This window comes from Pristiophorus japonicus, chromosome 6 (genome assembly GCF_044704955.1).
Source record: "Pristiophorus japonicus isolate sPriJap1 chromosome 6, sPriJap1.hap1, whole genome shotgun sequence".
Lineage (NCBI taxonomy): Eukaryota > Metazoa > Chordata > Chondrichthyes > Pristiophoridae > Pristiophorus > Pristiophorus japonicus.
In genome coordinates this window covers 37,802,837-37,828,132 of record NC_091982.1, presented here as the reverse complement: position 1 = coordinate 37,828,132, position 25,296 = coordinate 37,802,837, and the positions used below count along the sequence as shown (strand labels likewise).

Here is a 25,296-nt window from a genome sequence, read left to right as displayed (position 1 = left end):
CCACTCACAGAGTTGACCAAACAGTATCTCAGTGACTGTTTCCACCTAAATACTAGGATGAAAAATGTAGGCTTTTCATAAGATACAGCATCAATATCAAAATGGCAAGGCAGAGCGACAAGAACTTGCAATGGATTGTAAAGACTGACCATGTCAGTTTGAGATTTTGTTTGTCCCCTGGCATGGATCAAAAGTAGCACTAACCCCAGTGATGCTAGAAACAAAAAAAGTGCAACTCTAAAAACAACCTTATTTACAGCAAGCGCTGGGGAAGATCACTAGTATCATGTTGCTACTGCAAGGTTGCAAATTTTATTTATATATGGAGGCTGACAAATGAGGAAGAACCGTACTACGATAATCAGGACTAGACTGATTTGATTGCTCGAAATCAAATAATTATTTTAATAAATAACCTAGGCATATTATCCATTGTCATTTTTATTGAATATTAAATATTAAATTTCAATGTTCTGATACCACTTGCAAAGGTGACAATACAACAGTGTGCGTACTTATTCATCCACTACAATTTCTATTAAAACACACTGCCACAGCTTATTTTACACACAATGATCCCTATGGGATGAAGTTGCATCAGTTCTACGGTATTTACGGTAGTGAATAAATACAGTTGAAACAATTTCTAAAATATATAGAAAGCAAGCAAGACTGTTACATCTTCACAGCTGTTGGAATTCAACAGCAAATGATGGTTTTAGGGCTTGCCTATTGCTATTCAACTAGGGCACGTCTGATACAAAAACATATTACTAAGCAAAGAATGCTTTACATCCAAAATTAAGGACAGTACTTGTTAGAAAATATGGTTTTCACCATTTTTAGTCTTAATACAAGCTGCAACATATTTATCAATTAAGCAACAGCAACTATGTAAATCACATCTAACCTTATAAAAATGAACAATGAGTGATTTAGTTTTTCTTTCAACCACAACCATAATAGTCTCAGAACTATTTCCTGGTCAAATTTAGTGCTAAATACAGCACGATAGACTTAAACAAAAACCCAAGTTTAAAGTGAAACAGATCAACAGTCCAAATTTTATGTTCTGTATCTCATCTCAATAAATTCACTTCTGTGTATTAGCTTAATACCATCACTATGCTATCCATGGCTTCATTTTTTATTTTTATTTAAGAGAAAGAAAAGCGAACACCTTTGATTTGTACTGTCGGAATATCTGGTTAAAAAGTCTGCTGGCAATTTTTGCTCTACAAGAGATCTTGAACAGTACGCACATCACTTGTTACAAAATGAAAATTTAAAAAGATAAAATCAACCAGAGCAAAGGAGAGCAATACGAAAATAAAGCCCTTTGAGTACCAAAGCCCAGGGGCTGAAAAGTCTCCTCCTCTCACTCCTCTCCCCCACCCCCCTCCCTCCCCCCAACAGTACATCCAGGGCATTTTTACCCAGGTGACTTAATTGCATGGACACTTAGTTTCAATAGATTTGAATTTTTTTTTAAAAAGAGCCTCTACAAATGCACCATACCAAGTTTACATTACGTCTTAAATTTCTAGCGTGTAATTGTAGGATGAAAATGAAGTGGCTGCAAGGACATTGATACGCTTCACATCACTGGCTACTTTGATTCCGATTTGGGGGGAGTGGGATGAAGAGAAACCGATTATCACACAAGGCAGCTGAAGATGTCATCCCACTGAATGAACATGTGTAGTGTGAAGCACAACAGTACTAATGTACAGATGTATTTTTTTAAAATCTTGACAGCAATTTGTTGAAAGATTTGTATGGGTGTGTGCTTATTATAAATATATCAATTCCCAAAATGATAACTAGAAAACTATTGGTGCTTTGGGATGAACTCAAAAGGCAGAAGGGCAAATTGACTGGTGATACTTCATGAAAGGAAAAATGGGTGGCCAGTCTATTAAAAAGCAGAGGTTCAGCCATTGAAAGCAAATAGCTGCTGTGCAAATGGATTTTTATTTTCCAATGAACAGCCAAGTAAAAGTCACATCTTTCAACAAGACTGTGAGGCTGATTATTTTTTTTAAAAAACTATTTTGCATCAATTGCATAGTGAAATACTATGGACTTAAATCAAAGGAAATATTTGACAGATTAGCATTACGCAATAGCAAATAAAAGTTTGAAAGTTACATTTTGCTGCTGCAAGTATAAAATCAGTTGAACATTGTCCGACTAATCAAGCTGTGTAGATTAGAAAACATTTATCTTTCATAAATCATTTCACTATCTAAATAGCTTTGAACTGTAAAGATTTTAAAATAAAGGTTACAGCCTGCAGTGCAGAGTAGTTTTATTTTTGGTTTACATTTGGCTGACAGTATAGGTGCAAAATAAATGTGCATTACCATATTAAAATAAGTTTATACTGTGTTAATCATATGAAACAAAATGTCATGTGACTACATAATAAGAAGACAGACATCCCAACAGACTTCTGACATTTACATTACCTGACCTGTAAGGACTCTTCAGTCTTTGAACAGAAGCATCCACCACATACCACAGGAGTGAGTCAAGGTTCCCAGTAGGAATACAATCCTTTTAAGACTTTAAAAAAAAAGTCTATTATGTAATCAAATCAGGACTTCACTCATGTTTCCCTACCAAAACAATACAAGATTCTACTCAAACTGACAAATTAGTTCTTTTTTTTGGGGCCAAAAATTGAAAACAAAATGTTAAACACAGTATGTATGTAGTAACTCCCAAGGACAGCAGAATTGGTTTTGCGGGATTCTGATACATGGAGATGCTTCTATCCAAAAGAGCGCTCTGCCAGATAGATTATCCAAATCTTCTTTATAACAAAATCTATGACATACAGCAAGAGCTTGACCCAGCAGCACCCAAGAAGATGGAGGTCCTTGCAGTCTAGATAGCACCATTAGGACAGTCTATGAATTTCAGGATCTCCTTGACTGAAAACCAATGATTGTGCCAGTTTCCCCACAGAGCAGCCCAGCAGACATTGTACAGTGATGTTAAGGCTAGTCCAAGATATTGAAGCAGATTTGGTGGACTTCACCTAACCAATTTTCTATCCACATGGTTACAATAATGTAGAACACATTAAACAACTGTTTGTTTTGAAGTGTCTGAAGCAGATGTACATTGTCTAGTTTTATAGATATAGGCTAGGCTTCATCTATGCGCCCAAGATAAAGCTCTTTATCCATTTGTGTACTGAAACCTACATTCTATTTCTGACTTGCTTGGGGACAGCTGAAATGAGGTAATGGTCAACTTTCTCTTGTAAATGGATTGCACAAATCACCTTCAAAATTACAAGAATTTAGGGAAAGAACAGTCCAGGCAATAGGTCAGATCAAGTTTAGCTGATGGAATATCAGTTCTTAGAGCTAACAGACTATTCTAGTTTTTATTATTTTTTTAAAAAACTGCTGCAAGAAGTTTAGTTTCCATGTAATAAATGTAAGCCACAAGAGCTGCATGTTGGCTTCCCAACCTGTCAGGGACCAATTTCAGTTATTAAAGCTGTAACCTTAATCCCGATGAGGATTTGGTTGCATGGTCCAACATCTCTGTCAAAGCAGATCTTAGTCTAACTGAGCAACTGAAATCAATGAATAATTTTAAGACAAGAATGTTTAAATTAAGTGATCATTTGCATCTGGTAGTACAAAAATGCTGTTGCACTCGGATTGAGAAATAATTATTGTTCTAAGGACAGCTACAGTATCTCTACAGCAGGGATGAGAGGGTTAGCAATCTGTGCTCATGCTGAAGTTCCCCAACAAGGGCATGACAACACCAGAAAGGATCAATGATGCCATTTGGTGATATATTGTGTACAAGTTTACAGGCTCTCTCCATTTGGAACAGATTCTGCAGAAACAGAAATTCTTTGATTATAATTGCAGTGGCCATCTTTAAGATGGAAACCAACTCCAGCAAGGTAAGGGAATGCACAGAAGATGCATTAATTGAATCAGCATCTGGGGAAAACAAATCATCTAGTACCTCATAGTAGATCACCATTGGATACTATCCATTTCACCTTCAGTTAAAGATATGCAAGGAGCAACTTGGCATCCAACTATAAGAATCCTGCCTTCATGACCAGTATCTAGCACATATTGAAAGGTGAGATGCAGCTCATTTTGAATTGGGCTGATTGGCAACAAATTGGGCTAGAGCTTAAAATCATTTCTTGAACTGGATTATGGAGGCTGAGGAAAAAAAACATTGTTGGTACATCAATGCATTGTACAAAGGGGCTGCAAAGGGATGAACTTCAATTCCTGTTAAGACTGAAGAGATTTATTCAGCCCTATGAAACCTGCATTCATAGCTAGCTGGCACCAAATTAGTCCTCCAGAGAGCAGTGCCTGGTATCATCTCAGATAAACCTACTCTACAAGTTTCAGCAGTTCTGATAATCTCTCTGTTTTTGGAACAAGAGATGGAGGAACGCAACTGCCAAAGATGGGGAAAAGAACTGACTTGTTAGCTCGCTGAGACATATAGATGCTATCACCAAAAAATACACCCGGATGGGGCAACATCAGTGATTTGTCCCTTTATCGACCTGGGCTTATTCCTGTAGCATATGAAGTATGTGGCAAAAAGACTTTTTTAAATAAATTTTTGTTGGTCAGTGAGTCCTAGACTCTCAACTTCTCATCTCCCCAAAAGCTTTCAAAATTTTCAGATACATCAGAATTAAACAAAATAATTGGCAGAAAGAAAACAAAAAACATGGAAGAAAACTGGTTCTCTTCCTCGCCAGTCACATATTTATTAAGGCTATATACAATGTTTAAAGATTCCTTGGAATCTCCTATGACAATATTACCTCTGAATATCTCAGCACGATTCTATGCACTCAAATAGTGTCCCAACTGCAATCTACAGTTATAAATTGGTCACGTAGTTTTTTTTTTCCAGTTCAAAAATGTGCTTGCTATCATAGCAAAGGCACAATACTACGTTTCTATTTTCTGGTTAAAAGCTCTTAAACAATGACTATTTCTTTGAATTCTTTATTCCTTGTTTGAGCTGTGGTGGGCCAGGAGACTGCCCCTTTATCTGCATGGCTGCAGGTGGTGCTCGTTGCAAAGGAGGAGGGCGCATATTAGGCGCAGTTTGTGGATACATTGGCAATCCTCTTAAACCCATGTGTGGATAACTAATCATCGGGCCAGGATTTCTTGAAGCCATGAATTGGTTCAAAAGTGGGGACATTGGATACTGCTGTTGTGCCATCTGGTTGAATTGTTGCTGTCTTCGGCTCATTAATATCTGTTGTACGGATCGTATCAGCTGTGAAAGGAAAGCAGAAATGAGAACAAATTTTGTATATAGGGTTCAAGCTGCAGCACATGACCTTACATTCTTTCCTAAAGGCTAGCTCACAAATCCCTACTCTACAAGTTTCTGATCTCACCACTGTCAGAGGAAGGTGTTGAGTAGAGACTAGGCAGTCGCAAGAGAAGGACGGGAAAAATTTAGAGGGTAGTACTAGCGACAGAATTTAGCAGGCATTGGAAGCAAACTACCTCTTAACCTTGTGACCAAGGTTCCTAAAAGCATGTTTTCAAAAATTAAGTTAGCATGCAGCGATATAAAATCTATAGGTTGCCTACCTCCTCATTCTATGTATATTTCAATTGACTAGAAAGAATAGATGAGTTCCGGGAATATGAATGGCAAATTTTCACTGTGACCTATTCATGTGCTGCACCACACTATGTGCTGTCTAATTAGATTCTTATTAGTGATGGATATGATACCTGAAGACTAGCAGCAGTTATACCATGTGGTTGTGGCTAATGAGAGTATTGGTCACCACAGTAAAAGGCAGTTGCAGAAATCAAAGTAATTTGCTTGCCACTTCATCTTCAGAGAACTACTTTAGGTGATGATCTGGGGTTTCAATACTTCTTAGGAGTGTTTTGGGGGAACCGCTGTATGAAATCTTTTTTTCTGCAGTGGCCTTGAAATGTTTTGCATTCTCAAAGATGGCACAGACTCGATGGGCCAAATAGCCTCTTTCTGTGCTGTACTACTCTATAATGCTAATGGAAGCTCTGAGTTTTGGAAATAAAATCTTTTTAAACCACTATTTAGGCAGTCTCCTGATCATTAATGGGGTGTAACTCCCACCCATGCAAATGCAAATAGGATTCCTGAAGAATCCCAGCTTTCCTTGGATGCTCAATAACTTTAGTGATTTGAATAGGAGTCCAGCCATCCATGGGAACAAGAAGCTATTCAAATGCTGTGATCTCCATTCCTGTGGCAGAAGGATTGAAGTGGCTGATTTTGTGTGTTACAGAAGTCCATTTCTGGATAACCTTATTTCTGAAATAAAACGGTGGCTATTTCCAAGTATAGGGCTCAAGTTAACCGGCCCCTCCGGTTAAAATGGTGCACCAACCTGAGGTGCGCCGACTTTGTACACAAAAAATAGTGCCGAAAATTTACTTCTATTCTCTCCGCTCCTTGGAACGTCAGAGGCCTTGGTGCAGCACAAGCAGTGGGGGGCGGAGCTAGGGCCGTGCTGGATAAACAGAGCCGGCAGGGGGGCGGAGCCAGGTCCTAGCACTGAAAACAGTGCCGGGACCTCTGCACATGCGCGCTAGAGTGTGCGCGCATGTGCAGTAGCTCCTCACCCCCAGAATCTCTGCATGTGCTCTGCAGGCTGTGTGGGAGGGGCCCAAAGCACGCCGCCCCCTAGCCCTGGCCGAATGGGCTCCCTCATCGGCAGCCAGAGTGTGCTGAGCTTGCTATGACCTGGGGCTGCTGGAGGAGAATGATGAGTTTGAGGAACTCCTAGCTGAAGGCTGGACTAGTTTAGATGAAGATGCCCATGTCTGGAAGACAACTGGGATGATGACAATGTAGAGGATGATTTTTCTAACCAGTTAAGTAAAAGGAGTGGTGTGCGGAGGCCCAGGAGCAGCGTGGAGGCCCAGACCTGCGAGGGAACAGTGCAGTTCCAGCACTGCGTCGTACACCAGGCTTTCCCTGCTGTGTTCAGCCTCCCCTCCCCATCACCGATGCTACGTTCAGCCTCCCGCCCGCCCCTCCCCCACTTCACCGATGCTGCATTGAGCCTAGCCTCCCGGTGTGAGGCTTGCCACTCCTAGCCCTGGCCGAATGGGCTCCCCCATCGGCGGCCAGAGTGTGCAGAGCTTGCTATAGACTCTGCAACAGTACCCAGCTGCTAGTGTTTTTCTGCAGTAAAGCTTTGCTGAAGGTAGGACTTCTATTTTTTATTTGTTTATTTATTTATTGATTGATTATGTGGTCCTAAATTCTTGTTTGATTCTTGGTGCTAGGTGCAGATCCTCTCAGCTTCCTTGTGTTTTTTATTTGTTATTGAATGCTTATTTTTCTGCTTTGTTTAGTGCTTGGTGTTTTAAATGTACTTATGCTTCTTTAATGTTGTTGTGAAGGTGTTTAGTGCTTTGCAAGATTCTCTCACTTCCCTTCTCCTCCCCCCCCCCCCACACATCTCTGGCTACCTGCGCTGATTTCTTAACTCTCCGCAAAGGTTTTTCTGTGCGGCCACATACGCTGGCCTAAGTTAGTTTGGAGTAACTTTTAGCTGTCTAAACTTGCTTAAGTGGCCAAAACAGGCGTAAGTGGCTAGTAACACCCCCTTTTGGAAAAAAAACAACATTTAAAAAAAAACTTACACTGGAGCAAATTAAATGGGCAGAATTGCGATTTTTAAGATACTCCAAAAAAATCTAGGTGCTCCAAAAAAAAGAGCAACTCCTGGGCAAAATGGAGCCCATTTGAGGGTGAAACATTAATTTATGTAGTACATGAGAAGTAAATAAATAGTGTTCATAAATTAAATTGAAGAATGTTATTTAGTAGTTACTTGAGAAAATAAACGACAGGCATTAAAAAGGTTTCTTCCAAATTGCATTATTTTTCACCACTGCATTGAAAAAAATAATACTTTTTTTCTACTTTGATGGTTTTCAGATTAAAATTTCTAATCAAACTGTAGCTCTAGAATTGGAGCTCAGATTTTACATATAGTTTAGTAAATTGAATCTTTTGATATAAAGTTGCACATATTTCAGACATCTAGTTTGGTCTACTGAAAACATTTGATTACTGAAGTGGTTTCCTGAATACTGTAATTATGTCTCAAACTTCTGCTATATTTTAGCAACTTGAAGCTTTGCTTGTTCAGTAACCAACTGTAATGCAAGTTAGCCAGAATTAGTCATGATCAATTTTGGTAACTCATCTTTCGCAAACTATACACGACTTGAATAGAAACCTAAAAACACAAGTAAATTATGTGCATCTATTCAACTGAAATTTAATATGAAAATGTAATACCTGTGATAAGTAATGCAAATACAATCAATAGGATAAAACAAAGCTATGAATGTTAGTCTTGCTTTTTAATCTAGAGTGAGCATGTTTTCCATATTGTTGAGACATTTTGAAAATGTTCAAACAGGACCTTGTTTAAACATCTATTTTCATGAAAAGTACAATGAAGATCGTAACTTGAAAAAAATTGGCAAGGTCAGATATGTAGCACAAATCAACTCCTGTTTTGCTAAGTGGTCGGTAGAATGAAGTCTGCAAAAGGATTTGTTATATGGACTTAAGGCACCAGTGTTTATTCATCAAAAACAGGGCCAAGATGACCAAAAGATCTTACCAGCTGCTGCTTTGAAAGGATATCATTGTACATTGCCTCTCTGCGTTTTATTTCCAGCTCTTGGCTTGCATGTCTGCTGAGTGACACTGCTTGAACCTGATCTTCAGTAAGGTTGGGATTCTCTTTCCACTAAAGAAAAGGAACAGCTGTTAAAAACCTGGAACAGGAAAGTTGACAACAAAAAAAAACATGCAGTTTGTGAATAAATATTAATCTCAGCCCAGTTCAATTCCAAAGTGGCCAATGACAGTTCAGACTAAAAATGAATTCCTAAATAACGTTCATATTGAATGAATGCAAAGCACAGCAAGAGGGTAAAAAACCTCTGAATTCAGCTATTTTTTTGTCTGTGAAAATTAGTAAATGTCTAGAAATTATTTTTACCATCTAAAACTTATATAGTGCAAGTTCTTTTCTCCATATAACTGCAAATATTTTGTTTAAGTTATGCTTCAGTTTTACAGAGCCTTTGTTAGACCCCATCGAGGGTAGTGCGTTCAGTTTTGGATAGTGAACCTCAGGAAAGATAGATTGGCCTTGGAAGGTGTACAGTACAGATTCACAAGAATTATACCAGGATTTAAAGGGTTAGATCATGAGGGAAGGTTGCATAAACATGGCTTGTATTGCCTTGATTTTAGAAGGATGCGGGTTGATCCAATAGAGATATTTAAAATGTTAAAGGGATTTGCCGAGTTGATAGAGAAACCATTTCCTCTGGTAGGGAAATCCAGAGCAAAATTAGAGCAAGGCCATTTAGCAGTGAAATCAGGAAGCACCTTTTCACACAAAGGCTAGTGGAAATCATCAGACTTGAAGGGTTGAATGGTCTACTACTGTTCCTATATCCATTAATATGGATTGAACAGGGTTACTTTGGCATGGAATGAAAATACATATTGAATTTTGATAATTGTCTGAGATGGGGCAATGCCCTGACTGTCCAGATCAGAATTTGTTTTCAACCCCCATGTCCTCACCTTGGATTACTTTTCCAAGAGAAGTGACAAAATGGTCATTGTAATAGTCAGTGCACATTGGATAGGAAGTTAGTGCCATATTTAAGAGACAGCATTTACAATTTAGTTTGCAAGCATTTTAATCATCTGAAGTCTGAGTTGACATGTGGGCACCCACCAACAGCCTGGACATTGTCTATTCCCCACCTTCTGTGTACAACAATCTAGTGTGTCTCTACTTGACAGGGGCAGAACACATTGCCGAGAGAGTACTATGATTTTGTGTTTAGTACTTTCCTCAAGGTGCTGAGATTGTGAGCTATGTTTATTATCCAATAATTTCCACTTTAAAAAAAAAAGAGACTTGGGTCTGGATCATGATTACTTAAATATCAAACCTACTCAGCTTTGTTTTGTCTAGCAATGAAAAGTCACTGGATTAGGGAACAAAATAAGAGAACCAACTTAATAATCTTAGCATGTAAAATACTAGGTCAGCTTTCTTGGCCAAGCCCCTGCAGTCTCTTCAAATTCCACTGAAGACTTTGAAAATTCAAGACTGAAATCATGGCATGATGGGAGGCAGTATCTTTGCAGCGCGACAGCTGAAGGAAGAATGCAAGGAGCAGCGCCAGCTCTTATACATGGCCTTTTTCAACCTTACAAAGGCCTTTGACACTGTCAACCGCAAGGGTCTATGGAGTGTCCTCCTCCGTTTCGGATGCCCCCAAAAGTTTGTCAACATCCTTTGCCTGCTCCACAACGACATGCAGGCCGTAATCCTTACCAATGGATTCATTACAGACCCAATCCGCGTCCGGACCGGGGTCACACAGGGCTGTGTCATCGCTCCAACCCTCTTCTCAATCTTCCTCGCTGCCATTCTCCACCTCGCAGTCAACAAGCTCCCCGCTGGAGTAGAACAGAACCAGTGGGAAACTGTTTAACCTATGCCGCCTCCAGGCCAGGTCCAAGATCACCCCAACCTCTGTCGTTGAGGTACAGTACGCGGACGACACCTGCGTCTGCGCACATTCTGAGGCTGAACTCCAGGATATAGTCGATGTATTTACTGAGGCATATGAAAGCATGGGCCTTACGCTAAACATCCGTAAGACAAAGGTCCTCCACCAGCATGTCCTCGCCGCACAGCACTGCCCCCCCCCCAGTCATCAAGATCCACGGCACGGGAGCCTCTAATCAACAAAAGTAGACATTGATGTGGAGATTCAACACCGCCTCCAGTGCGCCAGTACAGCCTTCGGCCGCCTGAGGAAAAGAGTGTTCGAAGACCAGGCCCTCAAATCTACCACCAAGCTCAAGGTCTATAGGGCTGGAGTAATATCCACCCTCCTGTATGGCTCTGAAGCATGGACGATGTACAGAGGAGACCTCAAGTTGCTGGAGATATATCACGAACAATGTCTCTGCAAGATCGTGCAAATCTCCTGGGAGGACAGGCATACCGACATCAGTGTCCTCGTCCAGGCTAACCTCCCCAGCATTGAAACACTGACCACAATCGATCAGCTTCGCTAGGCGGGCCACATAGTTCGCATGCCAGACACGAGACTCCCAAAGCAAGTGCTCTATGTGGAGCTCCTTCACGGCAAACGAGCCAAAGATGGGCAGCGGAAACGTCACAAGGACACCCTCAAAGCCTCCCTGATAAAGTGTGACATCACCACTGACACCTGGGAGTTCCTGGCCAAAGATCACCCCAAGTGGAGAAAGTGCATCCGGGAGGGCATTGAGCACTGCGAGTCTCAACGTCGAGTGTGCAGAAATCAAACGCAGGCAGAAGGAGCGTGTGGCAAACCAGTCCCACCCACCCCTTCCCTCAACAACTACCTGTGAGAGTCTATTGATCTCGTATTGGACTATTCAGCCACCAAAGAACTCACTTCAGGAGTGGAAGCAAGTCTTCCTTGATTCCGAGGGACTGCCCAAGATGATGAGATGATGAGAGGTATCGGGCATAACAGACATTTCCTGCAGCAGACACAGAATTTGAAGCCAGGAGCTGGCAAAGGCAACAGAATTCTTCCAAAGAATTACTTCTAGAGAAAAGCTTAGCTTGTCTTGCAGGCATGAGGAACTTTCAATGCAAAAGTAGCAAGAAATAAAACTTTTTTTTTTTAAATAAAAAAAAATGAAGCTATTTCGGGGATTTGAGGTGGCAATTTGGGTATCAATTGAAATAGTTCTTAACAGTCACCCTGCGACTTTCTCCATTACATTTTATAATGAAACACAAATAAAAAAGACAATTTAAAAAATGTGCTCTGAGCTTGGGAGTGCATTTGTCAATAGTGCTTCCATTATTCAGTGAGCAATAATATTCCTCGTTGTTTATCAGAAAGTTAGCCAAACTTTCCATCTTAAGCATATGTGCATAATCAGCATGGTCTATAAGGGGCAGTATAAAAGCTAAGATTAATGGTATTAAAATAGGGCATTATCTTGTTTTCATTAAACATTTTTATAACCTTTTTTGTTAAATGTTCTGAAGCACTTGTTATTTTGTTATGAGAAAATCCAACATGTATCATTTTTGAGTCTCAGACCAATGCACAGCTATAGACCATGAAATGATGTAATGCACTGCATGAACCAAAGGTTTTGATGGTGAGAAAATATCCCATGTTGCTAAAATGTCATCTCCATAACACAGCAGCACAATAAGATTTTGTTTGAGCAGACTACACGTACTTAAAATAAGTTACTCCCCCCCACCCCCCATATTAAGGAATAAACACCCAAATTTCTTACCACTTGTGCAATTAGGTCTTCAAGAGCCTCTGTTCTCACACCTGCTATACTTGTACTGGCTTCTACCACCTTCTCTCTGCCTTGGTTGATAAGATCCTTAAAGTGGAAAGGAACACATTAAAGTTCACAATTACATACAATATATTTTTAGGTGGCAATATTTCACATTTCAGTCTTTTATTTGAAATAAATGTGACTCAACCACTGTATGTAAAAGATAAATATAAAATCAGACCAAACCTTGTGATTATGTCATGCCGGTTTACTAAACTGAGTTCGTCAGATCAATCTGGGTATTTAATTTTTTGTAAATCCTGACATAACTCCCTGCATATATTTTAACGCCATCTACTACTGTCCTCAGTTGAATATTCTTTTTGCACGAGCTTGACTTTTAACTTATTGCGTTGTCACTGCCATCATTAAAGCAACTTATACTGATCCTATAATTGCTACTTTCTGCCAATGCAGAAGTACAGCACTACGATTGTCCTTAACATCCATGAGTTTTTGGGACAGGAAAGGGAAGAAATAGAAATCACCCAGGAATCCTGCTTCTGATCACACGACACCTATGGGTAGAGTCAAGCATAGCTGTGAGTACCCCGCCCTTCGCAATGGATTATATGGACGGCTGAGGAAGTGATATTTTTAATAATCTTGAGTATTGCAATGACTCTTAAAAAAACATTCAACCACAGAATCAGTAGCTAGGGCCACTCCCCCACAAGCCAAGCACTTGTCAATCACATACTAAGTATACTGCACCTTTACATACTGCATACTATGAATGTTACAAAAACAGAAAACAACTTAACAACAATCAGCAAGATCTTTTGAGATAGGCAATACCAATGCATTTAAGTTTATGTATTTTACCATTAAAACAATTGGAAACAAGTCCCTTTCCACTTGGAATTGACTAAAATACAGTGCATTACATCACTGCAGTACAATTTTTAGACTATACTGGATTAAATTAATCTCAAACATAGTGCTTTGAACCTCAAATAACCACCCAAATTACCATTAAGGTGGTGGGATTACTAGTTACATGTGGATCAGATTACCCACCTCCAGCTGTTGATTACTCATTGCAGACAATGTTGCTATGTTGAAAGGAATATGTTGAGCCTGCAAGCTGAAATTGGCAGCAGGGAAATTAATCCCAGTTGGGACATTAGTTCGCAAGGAGAGACCCTGGATGGAAGGAGAATTTAAAAAAAGGCCACGTTAATCATTCAGAAACCCACCAGTAACATGAAACATTAAAAGCAGCAATTTTATCTTAAGCCATTTGGTAACCATGAACAAAGCCTGATGTTGTTTCCTTATTCAGATTGTAATGAAGTGGAATTTAAAACAAATTATCCACAAATACAACATTTCCATCGCAGCTTTTAGATCATAAAATACTAATTGTTGTATCTTACAGTTACTCATCCCAAGAGTAGGAACTTAAAATGCTTAGTTCAACAAATAGTTATCAGTGATGTCCCTCTAAATACCAGAACATCTTTATGGAGGCTAATTTCTGTTAAGTGTATTACGAGAAAATATCTGAATAGCATTTTTGTTATGTACATGCATGGAACTTTGTAGGTGTATATAAGCCTGGAATTTCCTGTGGGCATGTAATCAGCTGGAACTTACGCGTGAAGTTGTCCATTTTGCCGATGGCAATTTACACCCAACTTTCCTGTGCACTTACTATGACTACACTGGTACGTAAGAATCAATGTAAAAATCCTGCAATGGTTTAAACACAACCAATGAGGCCTCCAGATCCTCTCTGAACATCCCATTTTTCTGACAGGCTTTTTTGCACAACGCACACATCTCGCAATCACTAGTAGGAGAGCCTACAAGCACCCATGTCCTACTCTTTGGAATTCCCTCTCAAATTCTCTCTCTAACTTAAAAACACCCTCAAAACCCATTTATTTGACAAAGCTTTGCTTTGCTCAAGTTTGTCCTTTACTGTGTCGTTGTCCATTTTAAGTGGCCCTATGAGATTTTCTTGGCATGATTTCATATTACATGCACTATATAAATGCAAGTAGTTATTAAACACCATAAGAACAAGTTTATACTAGGTAACAAAACAGTTTCCTTCAGATTTTTCAATAATGTACCTTACGAAAACTAAGTTCCTGATCATTTCAAAATAGATGCAAGACATACATTGAAAATCAAATGTTTTCATAATCCATTTGATTTATTATGTCTACAATAGCATAGCTCCATTTGGCTATATGATTAAACCCTATTTTGATGAATTATGACATGAGAGAAGCTAAATGTCTGTATATAATATTTTATGCAATTTTTCTATCCATTTTAGGATGATTTATGTCAGCTTTGCACAGAATTGTTATTTTAGGCCAGATGCATAATTCTCTCTAGGAATTTAGATCGGTTTGATGCTATTGCTCAGTTAATCTAAAGAGTTCCTTACCTTCTTTTCTGCTTCATACTCAGCCCATGCAGCTTTTCTGTCCTCCTCGCTAAGCTCTTCCTCCTCCTTGTGGTCCAAAAGAGAGTCATGCTCATGGTAGCCCACGAGATAATCTTTCTGGTTTTGAAGTATCTCTGCCAAAATGTGATCCTATTTAAAAAAACAAACATCATTGTTGATTATCCCATCTGAGCTATAGTTGGGACATTTTACTAAAGGTAGACAAGGTTCAATCAACAACTCGGTAATCCTAGCTGCAATCTCTAGGTACAGTAGATAGGTGGTAAGGTACATCATATTTTTGAACTCATTTCCTTAAACCAGTTAGAACATAAGAAATAAGAGCAGGAGTAGGCCATTTGGCCCCTCAAGCCTGCTCCGCCATTCAATAAGATCATGATCTTGGCCTCAACTCCACTCTTCTACCTGTTCCCCATAACCCTCGACTTCCCCTATAGTTCAAAAATCTGTCAATCTCCACTGTAACTATATTCAATGACCCAGCCTTCACAGCTCTCTGGGGTAGAGAATTCCAAAGATTCACAACCCTCAGAAGAAATTCCTCCTCATCTTCGTTTTAAATGGGCGATCCCTTATTCTGAAACAATGCCCCTTAGTTCTAGATTCCCCCATGAAGGGAAACATCCCCTTTGCATCTAACCTGTCAAGCCCACTCAGAATCATATAAGATCATCTCTCATTCTTCTAAATTCCAATAGGCCCAACCTACTCAACCTTTCTTCATAAGACAACCCCTTCATCTAGGAATCAACCTAGTAAATCTTCTCTGAACTGCCTCCAATGCAAGTATATCCCTCCTTAAATAAGGAGACCAAAACTGTGCGAAGTACTCCAGGTGTGGTCTCAATGTCCTGTACAGTTGTAGTAAGACTTTCCTACTTTTATACTCCATTCCCCCTTGCAATAAAGGCCAACATTCCATTCGCATTCCTAATTACTTCCTGTACCTGCATGCTAACTTTGTGCTTCATGTACAAGGACCCCCAGATCTCTGTACCGCAGCCTCTCTGTAGTCTCTCTCCATTTAAGTAATTTGCTTTTTTATTCTTACTACCAAAGTGGATAACCTCACATATTCCCACATTATACTCCCATCTGCCCAATTTCTGCCCACTCACTTAACCCATCTATATCCCTTTGCAGATTATCTGCATCCTCCTCACAATTTGCTTTCCCATCTATCTTTGTATCGTCAGAAAATTTGGCTACATTACATTCGGTCCCTTCATCCAAGGCATTATTATAGATTGTAAATAGTTGAGACCCTAGCACTGATCCCTGTGGCACCCCACTAGTTACAGTTTGCCGACCTGAAAATGACCCATTTATCCCAACTCTGTTTTCTGTTAGTTAGCCAATCCTCTATCCATGCTAATATATTACCCCAACCCCATGAACTCTTAACTTGTGCAGTAACCTTTTATGTGGCACTTTATTGAATTCCTTCTGGAAATCCAAATACACCATACATCTACTGGTTCCCCTTTATCCACCCTGCTCGTTACCTCCTCAAAGAACTCCAGCAAATTTATCAAACACTATTTCCCTTTCAGAAAACCATGCGGACTCTGCTGGATTGCATTATGATTTTCTAAATATCCTGCTACTACTTCCTTAGTTTAGCCACTTGTTCCCTGGAGAACTATGTAGTATTTTCTGGAGTTAGATTTAATATTTTCCAAGTTTAAAAGACTTTCGTAAATTATCCAGATTAACTAAAACATTGCATTTAATGAAAATAAATGTTGTGAAACAGTTAACATACTGATTTGTAACTCGGCAATCAAGTTATCTAGTAATTTGCTTCCCTAATGAAAAAGCGTACGAGCCTGTCAACAATTCATCAAAAGGTACACCAAGAACTTTAAAGGAATTAACATTTGCCGTATGAGCATATTCGGAATGAAAACCAGTTTTATACTCCAATCAAATTAGTAAATATTATTCAAAGATTTAAGTCAACTTCCTACAAGTACAAAAACAAATGAACCTAATCTGGTTGCAGTGTGCCTGTACAGCCACAAACTGATTGAGTTGATTAGTGATGTGCCTAAACACCTGAATAACACGCAATAAATGCAAGACATGTTCTTACCAGAATATTTTCCATGAAAGATCAGTCTCAGAACAAACTCTGTGTGAACTTTAATCATTGTTACGCATGCACCAGATGGTGCTGTGCATCAGAAAATAAAGGCCCAGAATTTGCGGTCAGCAGCGAAGCAAAGGCGTTCATTGCTGGTCCTAAAGAAAACTGCCCACTCGTAATTTCGGTGTAATATAATGGGGAATCCCAGCAAAACAAAGATTGGGGCTCTCACGAGAAAGGGTAAACCTAAAATAAATATGAACACAATTTAATTTTTTTTATATAAAATTGCTTAAAATTAAAAATTCTAATTGAAAAAAATCATAATGGAGAATTTGACACTCCACAAAATTATGAGTTTTTCAGGGCCAGAATGTTTGTTTAGCAGTCAATATGCTGTTAAAACCAGTTACACCTAATCCAACTTTTAATGGGGTATTTAACAGCAATATTAGCACGGAAAGCCAAGTTTTTGTCGGGGGGAGGTGGGCCACAGCACAGCCTGTGTCAGAGTAATGAATGACTGACTGCAACTCCAGGATTTACTTGCACGAATGCAACATCTTGAAGTTTCAGTCAGTTTCAGTGGGGAAATTACAGCAAACGCAGTTAGTTCGCCATTATTACCCATTGCAAATTCCGGCCCAGTCAAACTTGTTTCTCAGGTTACCTGTCTCCAATGATGACTACTTTCCTATCTTTTAACTGGAAATAGATTTATTTAGAAACCATTAGTTTGCAAAGACCATCTCTGCCCAATCCCCAAGATGCTTATTTTCTGTAAACCCAGATAGCTAAGTTCAGAAGTGGTCCTAAAGATTTTCTGTATATAGCAGCCACCTGGTCCCAAATTAATAATTGAGGTTGGCCAAAATGAAGATTGCACTCATCAATAAATTCTGTCCCTAAGGTGACAGGTGTCAGTATGCATTTACCAAACTTTTAAGTAATGTTGTTTTACATTAGTGACATGGTCATACAAATCATACCGTGAAAGCACTTAATACATCAAAGTGAACTAAATTAAATGTTTCAGATTGTCCTATAAACCAGGAAAGAGTTAATGTTTCACCCGTTTGTCCAACTAAAATTCTGCGCCAAAATAAAACCATCATCAGGTGTTTGTCAGATATGTTCACAGATAGGTAAATAAGTATGCTGTGCTTTTTAAAAAAAAAAATCTTTTACAAAGATTTCTTTGTATCCAAGGCAACATTACTGAAAACAATGTCTTGAAATACAATACATGCCTACTCAGCCAATATTGTCATTGAAATATGGTTCAGATTACATCCAACTGTGCTTGTTTGCTTTTCTTTGTCCAAGCTTTATTTCTCATTTAATGGACGGAAGGTGATGAAAAGTGAAAGCTCCTTCAAACATAAATACAATTCTTACATCACTTAGAGCCACAAGACACTTTTTTCAAGAAATGTAAATTGTTTACACAGCAGGAAATGGGCTCAGTGGATTAGAAATCATTTTCCACTACACAATAATCACAGGACCAAAACAGCTTGGGTTGTACATGGTAACTATACAGCAGCATTTAAGGAGACAATTTTCATTTCACATTAGCTTACATTAGCTTAATATTTGAATCAGTGTTCATAATCAAACCACTTTCACATACCTAATCCTGAACATGCCTATTTACAGGGCAATCAAATCCAGAGAAAATTCCATCTCATCCAAACTTCCAATATCCCATTTTATAACGTGAAATTCAAGCATAACATTTTGTACAAAACTATTGAGGAGATTATTAGGATTCAATTATATTAAGTACTGGTCAATTAATTAAGATTGACTACAAACAGAACTACAAAAAGGCACCCCCTTCTTTATCTACAAGCCCACAAGCAATTATTGTACAATATGCAAGCTAAGATACAATTTCTTGATCATTTGGTTTGAATTCTCTACAACAGTCTAGGACAGAGGTCCTGAAATGTCTTTTTGTTGAGCTCCCCAATCGGAGATTCACGCCCCATGCGCCCAGCTTTTTAACAGTGGGTGAAACGGATCTTTATCAGTAGCACAAATTGAGTGATAGTCCTTCTTGTCCTATTGCCAAAGACCAATCCCCGCCCCTCCCCCCCACATTTCTGCGTAGAAGAGGATTTTATTTTCTCGGCTAACATAACATTGCTTAAGACAGAAAACAATATAAAATAGTATAGTACCAGTGCTATACAATGGAACAAACTTGAACGCAAGAGAACATATGATGACACGTCCTTCTCAGCGAGTAGAATAAGCTTGCTTTGCAGCACGATTAATGGAATCTCAGTTTGATTTTGGAAAGTTTCAAGCGCAAATCTGTCTCTACATTCAAGCTGATTCTACACTATTTTTGATGTAAATAAAAGTGAAGAAAAATCAACTTCACACACACGTTGAGGCAAAGCACACAAATATTTCAAAGGCTCTTTGGAACAACTAAGGAAACTTTTTGAACTGAGAACCAGAACTGATCAAGAGACATGATTTTAAAATTGTCTTTCAAAACAGAATCATCAGCACCGATCAAATTCCCTTTTGGACTCGTAGCAATCTTGGCCTTTGCTACGAAGTCCTCTAAAAATGGATTTTGATTCCAGACGGAATCCTGGAATTTATTTGCTCTCTTTCAGGAAAATGTGCATTGAATTTTGAGCAAAGCTGAGACAAATGCTCCAGCATCACATCTTTAACTTCTAGAACTGACATTTTGCAGTCCATAACAGAAGGCAAGGTCAGGAACGTTGTTACATTGGGCCAAAATTTGGCCTTCCGTTTTTTTCGGCGCACTGACTTCCCACGCTCAAAACGGCGCCGAAAAGATAGCCGTATTCTCCCCGCACTGTCGACTGTCCTTGTGCTTGGCGCGGCAATTACAGTGGGAGGCGGAGTGAGGGCCCTGCGCTCAAAAGAGTGCTGGCAGCTCAACGCATGCGCACTGGAGGTTTCGCGCATGTGCAATAGCTCCTCTGCAGCGTGGGACCCGATGTCCCGCCCCTATCCCACGCCGAGTGGCGTCACAGCACGCCGGGTTGCTGCACGTCAAGGAGAGAGTCCCGCACCTACCCCCAGCCGAGTGGCCTCCCGCACCAAGGTAGGACTCGAGTTTTATTTTTTATTTATTGATGGTTGTGCTTTTTAGTGGAGTTTTGCCGGGGTGGGTGGGTGGGGAGGAGGAGAGAAAGTGTGTTTTGATCGGGGTGGGGGAGGAGGTCAGCAGTCCTCGGAGAGAGAAGTCCACCAGTCCCTCGGAGTTCACTCCTGCAGCCTCCATGTTCTGCGAGCCCAGCCTGCTGTGTGTGGCCAGTTATCTGCGCTCTCTCCCCCACCCGGGCATCTCACCTATCCCCAATAGAGCGTAGAGTGGCCTCTCGCACCGGCAGGCCCGCTAACTTCTCAGGCCGAGTTATGAACGTAGGACTTAGTCTTATTATTTATTTTTTTATTATTTATGGTTTTTATGCTTCATGAATGTTGTTGTGAAGGTGTTTAGTGCTTTGCAAGGTCCTCTACACTTCCCTTCCCCGCCCCCCCACTCCCCTATCTCTGGCTACCTGCGCTGATTCCTTAACTCTCCGCAAGGGTTTTCTGTGCGGCCACATACGTTGGCCTAAATTAGCTTAGAGCAACCATTGGCTGTCTAAACTTGCTTAAATGGCCAAAACAGGCATAGGTGGCTGGTAACGCCTTTTGAAAAAAAAATTAAACTAAAAAAAATCCTAACTAACTCACTTACACTGGCGCAAATTAAATGTGCAGAATTGGGATTTTTAAGATAGTCCAGAAAAATCAAGTTGCTCCAAAAAAAACAAGAGCAACTCCTGGACAAATTTGGGCCCATTGTCCCGTAGAACATAGCTTCTTCATAGTAAAAATAATTGGCCAAGCTTTGTACTTTTTTGTGAGATGGAAATGTTACAGATCTTGCCTCGCAAAGAAAGGTGGAGTTCATTAAGCCATCGAGTATGTTGACCAAATAGCCCAGTAAAACCTGAAAGTGCTGGTTGAGGAAATGATGAAGTGCTGATTCATAGTTGATCAAAAACATGCAGCACTCCTCAGTTTGAAGATTCTTGCCAAACTTTACAAGACAGCCATTGAACTTCAATTACCATCATCTGTCCTTTGTAAAAATCTGCTGGTTTATCTTTAAGGACAGGATGTTTGGTCTGCAGAAGGCATTTTAGATTGTTTGGTTTCATGCTATCCTGAGCAAGAACTTCAGCACAAACACATTGTAGTTGATAATTTACATCAGAACCAGTAAATATGAAGTCCAAGTATAGAGGACCGTACTTCCTATTTCTCTTTTACCTGGTTCTACTTGTTCCTTACATCCTCAACTTTATGCTTTTAAAAAAAAAAAAAATGCTCCACCCTTCACAATACCAAATGTCAGTTGCACAGCACACGAGTTAGGGGGAGCTGGGGTGTTCGCGATATTTCAGTTTGAAATGGCAGATCAGTGCCGATTTTTTCACGCAACTATATTCAGGCAAGGATTATCTGGACTGGTAGCAAACTATAATATTGTGAATAGACGCCGCTTACCTGGTGGGTGCCTGCAGTGGTCACCAATGCAGCTTCACCCTACCGTACTATGGCAGACTGGCAAACAAAAGTCTGAAGGCAATCTCAGCACAGTGTGGGACGTTTGAATGCTTGCTAATTTCTAAGTGAAATTTGGATCAATCAGAACTGCTTCTGGTGCACAGTAATGGATTGCTGTGCTGTGATTGCACTATGCGAGGCTACATTAGTGTATACTTTTTCTTCAAATTTAAATTTGATCAGTTTCTTTAAAATAAAGATATTCAGACTCTTGATGCACCTCCTCTGGAAATGTGATGTTGCATCGAGTGCTCTCCTCAGCCAGCCTAACCTCTTCACAATCTTTCTGACACCACCCCACTTGGGAGCCTCTGACCCAAGACGAGCTTTAACCTGGGAAATTCAGTCTCAACAGTCTACAACAGTCTGTACAGACCTCCCATCATGCAGCACTCCATGATCATTTTTTTAAAAAAACTTTTAAATCTCAGCTCTCGTAAACAAATAATAAAAGGCAACAGGTCAATGAGCTTTCATCTGTTTCAATGGCAATCTTTTACAGTACACTTTTAAGTTACTGAATTGGGAACTCAAGATACATTGCCCATTAAGATACATCATACTGATATTATTCACAAAGCTCTCCAGCTATAATCACTAGTACACTGTTGCAAATTAAATTTATCAACTGTTATGATCTAAACAACAGACTTACCCCAGCTATGCTGTTATATTACCTATTATATAAATTGCCAGCGATACTAAAATACAATTACATCAATGTTGTGAAGTTGAGGCGCATTACATGGGTTTTGTGCTCCAATTACCATAATTGTTAGGTCACATCAATCTGATTTGTGCCATCAACAAACACATGGTCAATCACAATTATATAGATACAGTTCGTGTGCCACATGAATGATCCTTGCAAGCAGAACTGAGCTTTTTTTTTTTCACGCGATTATATCCAACAATCTGTGGAGTGCCCAGAGTGAGGCATGAACTTCTAGTCCTTGTGCCAGATACAAAATCAAGAAATTCACTATGAGTTATCAATATCACAATATGTAGAGCATGCATGATGTTCAAGGATTTTGTACTAAAAGATATTTTTTTTTTATATTAATACATAAAACTCTGAACTACTGGTGGGATGAACTGCCCTGATCTCTCGCTCTTTGATCTGTAATTTATTTATTGCAATACTAACTAGTAAGGCTATAGAAAAATCTTTGGTTGGTCCATAGTAAGAAATACCTCAAAAGTGTTAATAGATCGTTATTGCAATTGCGTATCAAACCATTTTATTTGGTATAACTTGACAATAAGTCTGGTGACTTCTCTAATCAATTGGCGACCGAACAGAGGAGGAACAGATAAAACAATTTACACCAGCAGTTACCACGTTTCATATCCTAGTAAACAAGGCAGATCCTTTTTGAGGAATCTCCTTGACTTTTGTGACACCAACATCCCAAGTAAACTATAGAAAACTCTTATAACATGGTGTACATAGCCTTCCAAAAATTATTTAACAGAGGACTGCAAGAAAGCCTACTAGTTAAGCTTAAAGCAGAGGGGACAAGATAAAATTCAGGAATGGATAAGAATGTGACTGAAGGGTAGAAAGCAAATTACTTGTTAGAGATGATGTGTCAGGGGAAGGGGGGGAAGGTAGTACTTGGTGATGTTCAACAGGGTTCAAATTTGAGACCCCAATTTCTAATTTACTTCCATCACTTGCAAACTTATAAACTGCTAAAATTCGCAGATACCAAACTAGGATAGGCAGTTGTTTGAAGAAATATGTTGGAAACTACAAAATGAGTTGGACAAAAAAAAAATGGGCAAGTAACAACAGATGAAATTTACAGTACAAGTATAATGTACTGCATATAAGAAAAAATGGATGACATAAGGATTCCATGAATATTGTGAAAATAGCTACGGTTGAATCTAAAAAAAAATAGAAGTCCCAGTAGATTGTCAAAAATGCAAACAGAATGCTGTACTATATAGCCAAAATAGTCAGAGTCCAAACTGTGCTCCAGTAAGATCACAAATCTTAGTCCCTTGCCCTTCACTCCAAACCCCACCAACTTTCTCAGGCCGAACCAGACAGTTTGCAAACACTGAATCCCATTCAACCCCAAGCTGAGCTTTCGACCCCCTATCCTCTCCATCACAATAACTGTCTAATGTTTTGCCTACCTCCACTCTTACCATTGCTCCTCTACCGTTCAAACACTCAAATGCAAATGGGGAAACTTAAACCCGCTCCCCATAACCCCTCATCGTTTAAGAAACTGAATAAATTTAAGACAGAAATAGACAATGTCCCAGCTTCCACAGCTCTCTGAGGCAGCAAATTCCACAGATTTGCAACCCCCCACCCCCCCACCAAGAGAAGAAATTTCTCATCAGTTTTAAATGGGCGGTCCCTTATTTTAAGATCATGCCCTCACGTTCTAGTCTCCCCCACCAGTGGAAAATCCTCTCTGCATCCACCTCGTCAAGCCCCCTCATAATCTTATACGTTTCGATAAGATCGCCTCTCATTCTTCTGAATTCCAATGAGTAGAGGCCCAACCTATTCAACCTTTCCTCATAAGTCAACCCCCTCATCCCCAGAATCAACCTAGTGAACCTTCTCTGAACTGCCTCCAAAGCAAGTATATCCTTTCGTAAATATAGACACCAAAACTGCACACAGTATTCTAGGTGTGGCCTCACCAACACTTTATATAGCTGTAGCAAGACTTCCCTGCTTTTATACTCCACCCCCTTTGTAATAAAGGCCAAGATACCAATGGCCTTCCTGGTCACTTGCTGTACCTGCATACTATCCTTTTGTGTTTCATGCACAAGTAACCCCAGGTCCTGCTGTACTGTGGCGCTTTGCAATCTTTCTCCATTTAAGTAATAACTTGCTCTTTGATTTTTTTTCTGTCAAAGTGCATGACCTTACACTTTGACATTATACTCCATCTGTCAAATTTTTGCCCACTCACTTAGTCTGTCTATGTCCTTTTGCAGATTTTTTGTGTCCTCCTCACACATTGCTGACGATACAAAGCTGGGAGGAAAAGCAAACTTGGCTACATTACACTCAGTCTCTTCTTCCAAGTCGTTATAGATTGTAAATAGTTTGGGTCCCAGCACTGATCCCTGCGGCACCCCACTAGTTACTGGTTGCCAACCAGAGAATGAACCATTTATCCCAACTTTATCTTCTCTGTTAGCCAATCCTCTATCCATGCTAATCTATTTCCCCCAAACCCATGAACTTTTAACTTGTGCAGTAACCTTTTATGTGGCACCTTGTCAAATGCCTTCTGGAAGTCCAAATCCTGGAGGGTTGGCAACCCTAGTTGTGCTTTCAGTTGCCTAGACACCATGCACTGGAATTCCCTCAACCTCCCTCTCCTCTGTTAAGGCCAACCTTAAAACCCACCTCTTTGAACAAGCTTCGAGCCCCAACCTTTCCTCCTTTTGCTCTGCATCCATTTTTTCCTTATGCCTCAAACATTTTGGGACATTTTTCCTACATTACAACGGTGACAACACTTAAAAAGTACTCCATTGGTTGTAAAGAACTTTGTGACGTCCCGAGGCTATTGTATAAACATAGGTTCATACGTTCTTCTAAGTGTACTACATAAATGCAAGTTGTTGTTGTCGTTCAGTTCTGGTCACTGAAACACAAGATGTTGAAGCCCGAGGTCAGTCACAGAAAGTCATGAGTTTGATGTCTAACATCCAA

General features: G+C 39.7%; 1 protein-coding gene across 1 annotated transcript in view; it reads right to left on the bottom strand.

The window, feature by feature from the left end:
- Nucleotides 1-1,413: 1,413 nt before the first annotated feature.
- atrx (ATRX chromatin remodeler) overlaps nt 1,414-25,296 on the bottom strand; it is a 211,364-nt gene continuing 187,481 nt past the window's right edge. Inside the window, exons 30-34 of the mRNA XM_070883946.1 lie at nt 14,870-15,019; nt 13,486-13,611; nt 12,412-12,507; nt 8,681-8,809; nt 1,414-5,304 (exon numbers count right to left, since the gene is read on the bottom strand). Coding sequence (XP_070740047.1) covers nt 5,008-5,304; nt 8,681-8,809; nt 12,412-12,507; nt 13,486-13,611; nt 14,870-15,019 — 798 coding nt within the window. The 3' untranslated portion in view covers nt 1,414-5,007. The remainder of the gene's footprint in view (nt 5,305-8,680; nt 8,810-12,411; nt 12,508-13,485; nt 13,612-14,869; nt 15,020-25,296) is intronic.